Raw genomic sequence first — 13,456 nt, forward strand, 5'->3', positions numbered from 1 at the left:
ATGCCTCTGGTGGATACGGCCTCCGGAATGTTGTAACAGAAGAAAAGAAGGATAGAAGGTCACATACCAGCACTTAAATTCTTGGCCCAGAATGAACACATGTCACTTCCACTCATAGCCCATTGACCAGAACTAGTAATATAAACCCTGCCTACCTGTAAGCAACCAGGAAACGTCAGGGAGCACGTGCTGAGCAGTGACTGCCTCTGCCTTCCTGGCTGAGAGCATGTATTCAGTAAGCCTTGTGAGATGAACTAATGAATAAATCCAATGCAGGGTTTAAATTATACCATCACAGAATTACTCAAATCTGGAAGCCACTGTCAACCTTCAGAGCCTCCCAGGAGAATGCCATCAACAAGAGAAATAATGCAAATGGTTCTACCATTTATGGATGGTCTAGTCTATATAAGGCACTGCTCTAGAAATGTTACACGGGTTATAGTGTTTAGTCCTCATGAAGGCCCTATGGGATAGGCATTAATTGTCTTCTTCCACAAATAGCTTGTTCCTGGTGAGCAAGGAACAGAGCTGAGTTTGAGCCCATGTTTGCCAAGTTACAAGGCTTATGAGACTCTGTCATCCTGACTGAACGGACTACCTCAGCTACTAACGTTTCATGGAGTAACGTTAGCAGCTGAGCGCAGCGGCCTTCAGAAATGCAATCTGGATAGACACCTTGGTGAGAGATGCTAGAGGAAGGCAGAGAGACATCTGCTCCATCTCTGACCTGGTGTAGTCCATCCCCACTGCTCCGCCTTCTCATCCCTCTCCTGCTGCCCCGTGGCTGCCACTCCTACACATAGCTACGCCTATGAGACCTCAAGTCAGAAGTGAAAAGAGTAGAGTTCAGAGCTTGTTCTGACCCTTGGTGTAGTTTCTGACACTCTGCCCTTTCTGAGCAAATGAAGATGCAGGGCAATGATCTCCACACAGGACACCTTTCCCAGTGGCCTAGATTTTGTGGGAACTGACCAAGCTCACTTTATGCAGCTCTTCTGACCCTACAGAACAGAGACCTGAATGTATCCTAGCGAACCACGAACAACCCGTACTGGCCAAGTAAAGAATATCCAGAGCAAGTCAGAGGGATTCCTGGTCAGGCCCTGCCATTCTCATCATGTGACTATAGATAGTTCACTCGAACTCTCTGAGTTTTAATTTTTTCATCTATAAAATGGGACTCTTGTACCTCTACTCTGTGATCGCCCTTTATCTCACTGGGTTATTATAAGCATCAAATGGAATAAAATACGGAAGAGTGCTTTGGAGACCATTAAGATTCATTTAAACTTGCCAGGGTATTTTTTATGACCAGCTAAATGACGAAGTTTTCTTACTTTCTGATCAAGTTATGATTTTGTCAAGGGAAGGAAGCGAAGCTGCATCTGCCCAGGGCGTTTTCAATGCCAGCTCTCACCCTGCAAACCACACTTGGCTACATATACTTGCTTCTTTTTTTTTTTTTTTTTTTTGCGGTACGCAGGCCTCTCACTGTTGTGGCCTCTCCCGTTGTGGAGCACAGGCCTCGGATGCGCAGGCTCAGCGGCCATGGCTCACGGGCCCAGCCGCTCTGTGGCATGTGGGATCTTCCTGGACCGGGGCACGAACCCGTGTCCCCTGCATTGGCAGGTGGACTCTCAACCACTGCGCCACCAGGGAAGCCCTATTTGCTTCTTTTCATGATGCTTAAGAGCCAAGCTATGGTAGTCAGCACGTCTGACTAGATGTGTGATGTTGGGCAAAGTATTTTAATCTCTCTGAACGTCAGGCTTTTCATCTGAAATGGGGATAATAATATTTGTGTTTGGGGATTACACATTAATGCACATGAAACAATTTACACAGTGCATGACACATCATGAAGCATTCCATAAATGGTTGCAATTTAATTGTCATTTTTATTATTAAGGAGCCATCACGCTGTCTCCAAGGGTTTTTGTGTAATCAAATTATTCCACTGCTCAATAGAAGAAGAAAATCCCCAATCTTTCCAAACACCCTATGAGCCCTTGGGTCAGTGTCTCCAAGTAGGCCCTAAACAATCGCCAACACCCCATGGAAAGCACGCCATTGACAACGCGGCTGTGCTCCAAAACTCCAAAACTCCAAATCTTGGAAGCCATTTGTTTGGAACTCAGCCCATATTTTCCCATAGAAAGAAGGCTAATAAAATAGTGGTTGGAGTCCTAGGTGACTGAAAATACCTGCTTGATTTGCCAAGTAGCAGAAAGTTGGCATATTTGCAATGAAAATGAGTGTAAAGTCATGTATTGTTAGTCTTAGGCTAAAACTGAAAACTAAGAAAATTGTGTAATAAATAGTTTCTTTTGTGTTCATAAATGCTGATGATAAGGAAAAAGAGGCTTAATTAGAGGAAGAAAGAGTTCAGTGGCAACGGAAGTAAATGGAATCTCAAGGTGCCTCTGAGGATATTTTCAAAGGCTTTGGAGATTCTTTACCCAAATCTAATGTGACTTCAAAACTTGTTTACCTTTTTGTTCTTAATCCAAGGGACTCTACAGCACTAATATCATCCACCGTGAGGGGGTTATTTTGGGTTTGCAAATGGAGAAGGGAAGGAGACAGGAGAGACTAGGGAAAGGGAAGAAGAGTGAGAAAGATTTCCTGAAAAAATCAACCAGTACTTTGGAGAAATCAGCGAAAGAGGAAGAGGCATACATATGTAGGATGAGGGATTACCTGCTCGGCCAGCAGGGAACCCAGGTTGGGTGAGAACCCTCCTCCAAAAAGGAAATGGTGCCCTGACAGGTCAGAGAAGCTCCACTGAAGCCATCAGGTGGTGACACAGGGCCAGAACACCTGGTTAAAAAGGGAGCCTCGAGGTCGGTGAGGAAGAAGGAAGAAAGGCTGTGAGCTCCCAGCTATTTGGTGTTGGAAACCAGCCCAAAAGATGGGCTAGTTCCCCGTTCTGTACTTTATTGCCACAAAGTGCTGAACGAGAATGCTAACGTGATCCATCTAAAGAAAGGTCTTCCCTGGTAGCGCAGTGGTTGAGAGTCAGCCTGCCGATGCAGGGGACACGGGTTCACACCCCGGTCTGGGAAGATCCCACATGCCGCGGAGCGGCTGGGCCCGTGAGCCATGGCTGTTGAGCCTGCGTGTCCGGAGCCCGTGCTCCGCAATGGGAGAGGCCACAACAGTGAGAGGCCCACATACCGCAAAAAAATAAATAAATAAATAAAGAGAGGTCTTTGCTTTTTTGTTTTGTTTTGGTTTTTTTGTTTGTTTGTTTGTTTGTTTGTTTTTTGCGGTACGTGGGCCTCTCACTGTTGTGGCCTCTCCCGTTGCGGAGCACAGGCCTCGGATGTGCAGGCTCAGCGGCCATGGCTCATGGGCCCAGCCGCTCCGCGGCATGTGGGATCTTCCCAGACCGGGGCGTGAACCTGTGTCCCCTGCATCGGCAGGCTGACTCTCAACCACTGCGCCACCAGGGAAGCCTGGTCTTTGCGTTTTTATGGGCAGGGGAAACACAGAATATGAGGGCCTGATGGACAACAGCCCAACCTTTCATTTCTGGTGGCTTCAAATCTGGTAGAGATTATTCCAAAATATATAAAACTTTTAGTTTTTCCAATGAGGAGCTGAGGTCCTGAGAGACGAGATCACTTGCCTCTGCTCATAGACCTAAGTGTCAGTAACCTCGCCTGAAGCAGGCTGCCTCTCAGACCCTCACAAGCACTAGTCCACTGACTACACAAGCAAGAGCTTATTCTGTTCCTCCAGCTTCAGCCCTTTTCGCCCATATTGGCTAACCAAGCAGGGTCAGAAAGAATAGAGGAGGCGTTAGAGTGCTGGAATCCAGTGTAGGTAAGTCTCTAGAAACCTTAGGTCTATGCTGAGAAACTAATTCCCAAATGATGAGAATCCAATTCCAGGTTATTTTGCCAGACTAGTCAGAGAAATTCTGAGAGTCACATACTATGTCAGAAAGACACTGAACGTGGAGACAGGAAACCCGGGTTCGTTTTTTAAATTCTGCTTCAGTGTGAACTTGTGCACGTCTATCCATCTCTCTAAAGTCGCTCTCAGCTCCATCAAGCACAACTGTTCTGTCTTCTCATCCTCGCCAGGCAGGATTGGCAGTCATTACGGCTTGTGGAGGTGGCACAGTGGGTCACTAATGACCTACTTAGGTCACGACAGCTCCAGCATGAGCATTAATATAAATGTGCCTCCCTCACATTTAAGGAGTTTAAAAACTCCTTAAACAGAGCTCCTAGAGTAAAACAAAGACGTTCCCCATAGCTACTGCAGAATTGGTTCTGAAGAACCCACACGTACTACTCTTCGTAGTAGAACGTGCCTACAGGTCACCAGGGGAGTTTTAATGCCTGGGAAGGAAAACGGGCTAATGAGAGTGGGTGGTGAGGCAGTGGCTGGAGAGGACAGATTATTAGTTCACAAAACAGAATAAATTGAAAACATAGCCATCATGTCCTGGAAGGGGCCCCAAGTCCTCAGTTCAGTGTGGGAGGGCTCAGGGAAAAGGCCAGAACTGATCCTGGGCTGATAGGACCCTGGGTCCGTTCTTGCGGCATTTGACTACTCGCGTCTGTCAGACCGACACTGGGCCCTCCGTCCCCTCATTCCTATACAAATGTCATCCTTGGTTCCTCAGGCCACTCCAGTGTTAGGGACATTCCGGTCTCATCTTTACTCTGATATCTGACCTGATGTTCCTGGGAATCCAAGCCCTTTACTTTGACCTTGCTTGGGGACTCCCTGGGGGCTCATCTGCCTCAGTCACGGGTGTTGTAGCTTCCTGTCTTCCTGGTCCCAGCACTGCCTGTGGCTCCAGTAGCCCCGGGCCCCCTCCTTGCCCTGCCCCCATGCCTTCCACTACCAGGGCCTCCTCCTGCAGTAGCTTCTCCTGTGCCAATGCCACCGTTGCTATGGCGATGGCTCCAGGCTTTGCAGCCTCTCTCCTTGAGACTGTCACCCACAAAGAGATTAAAGCACTTTCAGACAACCTTGAACAGGGTAATCTCTCAAACAAGGCCCCCAAAGTGTAGCCTTGACATTATCTCTACCGCTCCATTGGGAAAATTGACATAAGTTCCCAGGGGACCCGGACAAAGGGTCTTAAAGTAGACCAACCACCTGCTCCTGAGATTCCCCCTTGAATCTCAATGACCTGCCCCATGATGTCCCCCCTGAGATTTCTTACAGAAGGCCTAGGTGTTTTTCATACAAGTGGAAGCGTTCCTAAAGTGACATCAACATGAATCACATGCACCATATGAAACTTCAAAGGAAGACAGGTTGTTATCTAGACTAACTGTGTTTGATCAAACAGTAATATTGAAGAAAGCAAAATCTGCCTTGAAGTTCCAACCGCGCCAGTCTATGTCCCTCCCCCTTCCCTCACTCCAGGAAAACAATTTGAACTTCAGATCGTTAGCAACAGGTACCACTGAGTGCCCTTGCTTTTAGATTTTAGCTTCCTTATCACTGGTATACAAGTTGCACCTCATCATTTTTTACCCTAGACAAAAAGGCTAAACAGATTAAATGAGCTAAGTTCCTGGTCAGTGAGCAAGAGGTTTTCATCCTTTTCTCCACCTTCCTCTTTCACAGTTGGAGTAGAAGATAAAAGAAGAAAAAATACTGAACTGGAGATCAAATAAAATGGGAATACAAAAAACACACACATTAGACAATTTGCATCCTCCCTTTAATTTCTGGTGGCTTTAAAGCCTGTATGGATCAAACTGAAATACATAAAAACATATAGTGCTTAGTTTCACTCCCAAATAGGAAAAACTTTGAACTACACAGTTGTCCTCTCTTCAGTTATAAGCCTTGTATTGGACCGCTAGTAAAAATAATGGGCTCAGGATTCTACTAGACTTTAAATATGCTATGAAATATTAATAGATATTAATACAAACATTCATGCAACAATTATGTTGCATCTTTCTTTATGAAAAGGAAAAATGCAACATAATTGTATTTTCACCCTACAAAATTCTTTTTTTTTTTCCCTTTGGCCACACACATGTGGGGTCTTAGTTCCCCGACCAGGGATCGAACCTGTGCCCCTTGAAGTGGAAGTGTGGAGTCCTAATCACTGGACCACCAGGGAAATCCCTTTTTTTCTTTTTAATGCTAACTTTTTTTTTTTTTTGGCCTCACCACGTGGCATGTGGGATCTTAGTTACCTGACCAGGGATTGAACCCAAGGCCTCTGCATCGAAAGCACAGAGTCCTAACCACTGGACCACCAGGGAAGTCCCTACAAAATTCTTTTAAATTCAATATAACAAGTAATTTAGGTGAACCAACTACTTTAGTCTGCACCATGAAATTGAAAATGGAGAATGTTTACCTTTAGAAGCTATCAGAAGATATGATTCTGAGCCTTCCTCTGTAATAATTTACTGCCTGATCTTTCACAAGTTATTTTGCTTCCTAGGCCCCATTCTCTTCAAATGCAAAATGGAAAGACTAATACCTTCTCTGTCTTCTTCACAGGGAAGCGAAAAGGAAATAGTAGGTGGAAGAGGAAATAGTAGATAGAAATTGATAAAACTGTGTTTGGTATATATAAAGATGCTGGGTTATTTATTTAATTCCAAGCAGCTTTCAGATGATATAATACACACTATTCCAGGCAAGTAATTCTGAGTGAAGCTGTGTCATTTCCCTTGGATTAGAAATAAACATTGTTGAGTTTTTATGCTAGAAATCTGCAGAAGAATATTTCTGTGAGTGTGTAATGTTTAGGATATGGGGATTTGTTGAGACATCGGGAGTTGAAACTTGATGGAGAATTCTCATCGCACAAGGCAGAGAGATGACACACAGGGGAATGTTAAATTCAAGTAATGAATATTTATGAACAGCAACTCAGTGTCACACACTGTCCTACTGCCTGGAGATACAAAGTGCTGGGGCGAGGAGGGTCTCAGGTTCAGTGATTCACGAGGAAGACCTACAGGACACAGCAGATAGTTGAGGCTATGATTTATTACAGTGAAAGAATGCAAAGCAAAATCAGCAAAGGGAAAATGCTCAGGGGGCAAAATCTAGAGGAAACCAAGTATAAGCTCCCAAGAGTCCTCTCCCAGTAGAACTACACAGGATGCACTTAATTCCTCCAGCAATGAGTTGTGACAACACGTGTGAAATGTTGTCTACCAGGGAAGCTCGTTTCAGAGACTTGGTGCCCAAGGTTTTTTGTTGGGGGTTGGTCATATGGACATGCTCTGCCTAACCCATACCAAAATTCTAGACTCTCAGAGGGAAAGCAGATGTTCAGCATAGGGCACATTGTTTGTCTGAAGAGTTTAGACACAGAGAGACATTCTTATCAGAAGATGGTGGGAACCCTCCTGAAATCCAAGTTCCCAGACTCCAGCCAAGGGCCAACCTTGTATGCAGGCCTTTTGAAGACTAGCATTCTCAGGCCTGCTATATTAACTCTTTTATGCACACAGAGGTTTAAATAACTGATTGCAATACAGTTGGATAATTATAATAATTAATTCATTCGATTAAAGTTACTGAACCTTTGAAGGGTCAGATAGGAATGAGATAAGTTAGACATTGTTGCTGTACTTTGTCAAACTCAACTCAGCACCTCAACTGCTCCCTGCCCACCCACTGACAAGGTGTGCTGCCTATAAAAAGCTCTGTGGCTGTGCTCCAAAGTCCACCTCCCAACCTCCTCTCAGAATCCATGGTGCATCCCGGGGGCTGTTTCTCGTCTGTCATATAACTTCTTTCTGCTTGGGACTACTTTCCTGTATGACTTGACTAGATTCTGGCACAACCATACCCCTACCAAGATTCCCAGCACCCCACATTTCATCTTGCCTCCTTGGCCCCCTCGTTCATTAGAGGAGCTGCCCCATTCGTGTTTGAAGCCCTAGTCTAGTCCCTGGGGCTTATCCCTATTCCTCAGACAATAACCTGGAAATCACTCAGTTTCTACTCATAGCCTTTGGCTAATTCTTACCGCATTGCCAACTGCTGGGAAGGTGCAGCGCTGTGAACTGCAGATTTCCCCACCCTTCCTAGAGGAATCCTCTTACACAGAAGCTCTACAAGCTGAGACTGACTGTTACCAGTGCCTTCAGCATCTCTGTAGCTACTGTTCCCTCTGCCCTTGCCCTTGCTGGAAGGATGTACCCCACAACACTGCCCTCTTCCCTCTTTCAGGGGCGGTGCACAGAAGCTCCAGGTTTACGGGATTCAGACTGGGATGGGAATGAATGGAGGGAGCATATGTTGTTTTCTTGGTCTCAAAATTAGCCATGTACAATGACCCAACCAGGGAGTCATAAAAGTCAGCCTCATCCCTGATACTCAGCTACAGCCCCATATTCAGGCATCCAGAGATTCCTGAGAACTTCCAGGCATTATTATCTGTTCAGACCCAGTTTTCTCACCCTGATGGATATCCTTCCAAAAGAGCACAAAAATATGAAATAAATCTCCGGTATGCTCAGGAAGTGCTCATAGTGAATCAAAAGACAAGGAAAAGCCACAAAGAAATGAAGATGGTGAGCAGAAACCACGTCCTGGAAGGCTGTGAATGCCATGCCATGGGCACTTGAAAGACATGAGCCATGATCAGACTTGCATTTTAGAAAGATCCCGGGCAGCTGGAGGGAAACAAGATGGAGAGTGAATCTGAAGGCTAAGAGACAAAGAAAAGAAATTTTTGTAATAATCTTATACGAGGTGGTGGGGCCTCATCTAGATCTGAGGCAGTGGACCTAGAGATGAGGGGACAGACCTGAGGGATATTTAGAAGACCCAATAACCAGGATTGGGAGAGGGGCTTGGGACAGTGGAGGGGTGCAGCATGACTACCTGCTTTGGGGCTTGGAATCAGCATGTTTGGCAGCACCTCCTTTGAGATAAAGATTACAGGGGGTTCATGTTGAATCCAAACAGCTTCATGCTGTAGTCTACTCTGCCACCACCCTCTGCTCTATATCGGAAGTATTCTTACTGGGTTTTGTTTGGTCAGTTTTGACTTTTCCTTTAAAGGTCCAGAAATGCCCTTGGTGTGTTTGACAGACTTTGAGGCCCATGCACGGGAGCACCTGTCTAAGTCAACTTGGGATTTTATTGAAGGAGGAGCTGATGACTGCCTCACGCGGGATGACAACATCGCAGCATTTAAAAAGTCTGGTCTTCTGTATCCTTTCTACTGCTAAGCTAAGGTGCACTGGTTGAGAGCTCTTTGGAAGGTAGCAGTCCTGGTTTCTGCCTGCAAAGAAGATAGAGTACTCAAGACTGCTTCCCTGGTGGAGCAGTGGTTGAGAGCCCACCTGCCGATGCAGGGGACACGGGTTCGTGCCCCGGTCCGGGAAGATCCCACATGCCGCGGAGCGGCTGGGCCCGTGAGCCATGGCCGCTGAGCCTGCGCGTCCGGAGCCTGTGCTCCGCAACGGGAGAGGCCACAACAGTGAGAGGCCCGTGTACCACAAAATAATAATAATGATGATTATAATGGGTTTCTGTTGTTGTTTGGGATTTGGGGGGATTTTCTTGGCGGGAGACAGGTGACTGGGGAGAGCATGGATGGAGAGACAATCTATCTCAGTGCCTCTGCAGAACTACCATAAGTGAGTCTCCTGAGTGCTGATCACAGCGACTTTGCCACCTGACAAGATAGGGCAAGAGTCCCAAGGTCTCCAGCCACCTGGGCAGGGAGGAGAAGCTGGCTGGGTAAACCTAAATCTCCTGAGCTCCTGAACTTCCGGCTTGGAGGCAGAACAGGAGAGAGGGCTCAAGGCTGGAGGAAATATGGAGACCCAAGGAGTCTTGGGGATGAAAGAAGATTGACTCAAGGGAGAAGAGTTGGGTGGCACAGCAGCAGGTAGAACAGGGGTCAGTAAAGAGCAGCCCACAGGCCAGGTCGGGCCCACTGCCTGTTTTTGGATGGCGCACAAACTAAGGATGGGCTTTTTTTTTCATTTTTAACTGCTTGACAAAAATCAAAAGAAGAAGAAGAATTGCAATATGTCAAATTATATGAAACTAGAATTTCAGTGTCCACAAGTAAGTTTTATTAGAACACAGCCATGCTCAGTCATCTACATATTGTCCATGGCTGCTTTGGCATTACAACAGCAGAGCTGAGTAATTGTGACAAAGACCGCATGGCACAAAGCTTAAAACCTTTACCATCTGGCCCTTTACAGAAAATGTTTGCTGACCTCTGTGATACAGAGATCAGGAGAAAACTGGAAAATGGGATGCATGGTGAACACCATCTTCTGTATTTTCATACTTGTTTAACACTATACTAGGCACTTCAATTGCTTTATATCATTGTGTCTTCACAAGACTATTAGGAAAGTTGGATTATTATTCCCATTTCACAGATGAAGTAACTGAGGCTCTTACCCAAATTTGCACAATCAGCATTTCCAGAAAAATCTTCCTCAGTTTATGTATAGGAATAATAATATGTTGTGGAAAATAAGCACTTTTGGACCCTGAAGCTAAGTATCTGTTTGACTTAAAAGTTCGTTTCATATAATTATTATTTGTTAATTTCCATACCTTCTAAAGTAGTGTTTAAGTCACATCTTCAAAAGAATTAGCCTCTAGCAAAAAAAAAAAAAAAACTCATGGTCATTCTCTGGGATTTGTTCTCTTTCAATCACCTTTTCTTGCTTTATAGAGATTTGTTTCCAACCTAAGAGAGAAGAGACTGGAACTCTGTCCCGCTTATTCCTTCCCTTTCTAGTCCTTGTTAAGATGGATCAATCAAAGCATCCAAGTGCCAACAGTCTGGTCAGGGAGGCACAGCTCCAAGAGACAGTCCTCTGATGGAGCAAGGCAGGGAACAGCGTGGACCATATGTGTACCGGGAGTTCAGAGAAGGCGGGGTTAATGTGGAATAGGGGGTTGGGAGAGGCTTCCGGAGGAGCAGAGCCTCTCGCTTGTCTATGCTGCCTAATCAGCTACCAGCTGACTCCGCCAGTGGTTTCTAGGGACCCAGTGTGGTCTAGATCTGTGTCAGGAATCTGGAGGTCCCAGAACTAAGCAGCACCTCCGTGCTGGTGAGTCATCCCACCGATAGAAAATCTCTTTGTTGTCCAGCACAGAATCCGCCTCCGTCCCCGGTACCTGAAAGATGTGTCAAAGGTGGACATGCGGACCACAATCCAAGGGGAGGAGATCAGCACCCCCATTTGCATCGCACCCACGGGTTTCCACTGCCTTGCCTGGCCTGATGGAGAAATGAGCACAGCCAGAGGTGTGAACCCAGTCCACCTTGAGGCTCCCTTTCCAAGGACCTTAAAGTGTGTAGAGGTGTCCTTCAGAGCAGGGGCAAACAGCTCCAGAATTTCTCTAGAGAAGGGGCTTAGGGACAGCAATCTGGTTGGAATTAAGGGTAGGAAAAGGAATGCTTAAAGTTACATTTTCATAACATTTCACCTAAGATTGAGAAAATACCAATTTTCCATTATAAAGAATGGTTAGGGTGGGAGGGAGCTACAGATGAATAGGAGGTGAAAATCCCACCAAGCCATCCCAAGGAAGAGGGGCACTGACTGGCCCCTCTGACACAGCATCTGAGGGGAAAGGGCTGCTCAGTGTGGCCCCAAGGGTAGGGCTCTCTTTGAACCCTTGTGGGCCAGGGCTGGGACTGAATGGTGTGCCTCTGAATTTAGGATGAGGAGAAAGTCATGACATTAAGCCCTAACACAAGGCCCTGGCAGATGCTCTTGTCCAAATGGTCCATTTCCCTTCTCCTCAGTTGACTTGATCATCTTATTTGACAAAAGTTTTTCATTGGGTTTTGTTTCCTTTCTAGTACCCCTGAGTTCTCTTCCCTCATCTGCCACCACTAAAAAATAAGGAGAGGAGAGGAGAGAAGAAAGGAAGGGCAGGGGGTAAAAATATTCCTGTGACTCATTTGTAATCTTCACCCTAAGCCAAATCTGTTTTTTCTCAAGTTGCCCAAGGCTTCCCTGGGGTCTTTCCCTTTGACTCTGTGATGTAGGAAGCAATGAATCCATGGATTCTAGAGCTGAAAGTGACATCCATCTGGTTAGGAACCAAATTTGGCTAAGTTGAAATATGAATACCCTGTATGAATATGACTGCTTTACAAAATCTTCACGGTTGAGTGTGCTGTGTTGTTTTGGGGGTGGAGCAGGAGAATGGGGTACCTCTTGTTGACATTAGGAATTGAAAATATTCATTGTGATTAAGTCAAATTCTCTGCCCATGGGTTGTAGGATGGTAGTGACATTAACCTGTTGGGGAATCCCCTGAAAATGATTAAAGTGGGAAATGAGAAAGATGCGATCAGCACACCATTGTCACCGTGGTCATCATCCTCATTATCCCTAGTATTTGTATAGTACCTCACTTCATAATTTTAAAAAAATGCTTCCATAGCTAGTATCTTATTTAATCTTGCAACAACCCTATAAGAGAGGTATTATTATCCCCCCACCCCGCCCTTTTACAGATAAAGAAAATGAGACTCAAGGCCACACAGCTAAGAAGTGGTAGAACTCGCATTCTTCTAACTCCAGATAGCATGCTTTTTCTGCTGCAAAGCTCATCCTTCTCCGTGGGAATTACGTTTTCTCATCCTTTGCCTTCTTTAATTCCCTTCTGCTTCATTGATGAGTTCACAAGAAGCCCATTTCCTATCTGAAAGCCACCACATCTTCAAATCATTCTGGGGACTCAAGGTCATCTCTAGCCTGAAATATTTTAATATGCAACACAGAGTTTGTAAGACAGGTTATACAGAGGAGGACCCAGACAATCTGATCAAACACGTGCTATGCCTGCCTGCCTGACAGGGAAGCAGAATGAAGTCAAGCTTTATCTTCACTCACAGGGCAAGCTGGCCAGAGGCAACACAGGCTCCTAGGGCATCTCACCCCAGTTCAGAATGCCTCTGCCCTCCAACCTGAGTTGTGTCCTTTGCTTTGCAGCTGCACAAGCAGCCGGTATCTGCTACATCACCAGCACGTATGCCAGCTGTAGCCTTGAAAACATTGTTGCCACTGCCCCCAGGGGCCTGCGATGGTTCCAACTGTATGTGCACCCAAACAGGCAGCTAAACAAACAGCTGATCCAAAAGGTAGAATCCCTGGGTTTCAAAGCTCTGGTAATCACTGTGGATGCACCCAAAGTTGGCAACAGACGACACAACATTACAAACCAAGTGGACTTGATGAAGAACTTACTGCTAAAAGATCTCGGATCACCTGAGAAGGTAGGAAAGATACCAGAGCCAGGCGGGCAGGCATTACAGGAGGTAGATTTCCATCCCTCTTTCCTCTTTTCTTTCTTTCCTCAAGAAGTCATTGGGTACCTGTTCTGTGCCAGGCACTAGGGATGCAGCAGTTCAAGAAGCAGATGTGGTTCCTGCTGCCCAGAACTTCCAGACAAGCAGAATATAAGACAAAATGTTCTTTCTCATTCCTGGCAGCCCAGA

At 45.8% G+C, this 13,456-nt stretch overlaps 1 protein-coding gene across 4 annotated transcripts in view; it reads left to right on the forward strand.

Annotated features, from left to right (window-relative positions):
- HAO2 (hydroxyacid oxidase 2) overlaps positions 1 to 13,456 on the forward strand; it is a 215,880-nt gene that overhangs the window by 191,512 nt on the left and 10,912 nt on the right. For 2 of the 4 annotated variants that reach the window (XM_082613153.1, XM_082613152.1), the window contains exons 2-4: positions 9,025 to 9,163; positions 11,097 to 11,248; positions 12,951 to 13,234. In XM_082613153.1, coding sequence (XP_082469279.1) covers positions 9,033 to 9,163; positions 11,097 to 11,248; positions 12,951 to 13,234 — 567 coding nt within the window. In that variant the 5' untranslated portion in view covers positions 9,025 to 9,032. The remainder of the gene's footprint in view (positions 1 to 9,024; positions 9,164 to 11,096; positions 11,249 to 12,950; positions 13,235 to 13,456) is intronic. The other 2 variants (XM_082613154.1, XM_082613155.1) reach the window with 1 other exon arrangement.

This window comes from Mesoplodon mirus (assembly GCF_964341445.2).
Source record: "Mesoplodon mirus genome assembly, chromosome: 3".
Taxonomy (NCBI): Eukaryota; Metazoa; Chordata; class Mammalia; order Artiodactyla; family Ziphiidae; genus Mesoplodon; species Mesoplodon mirus.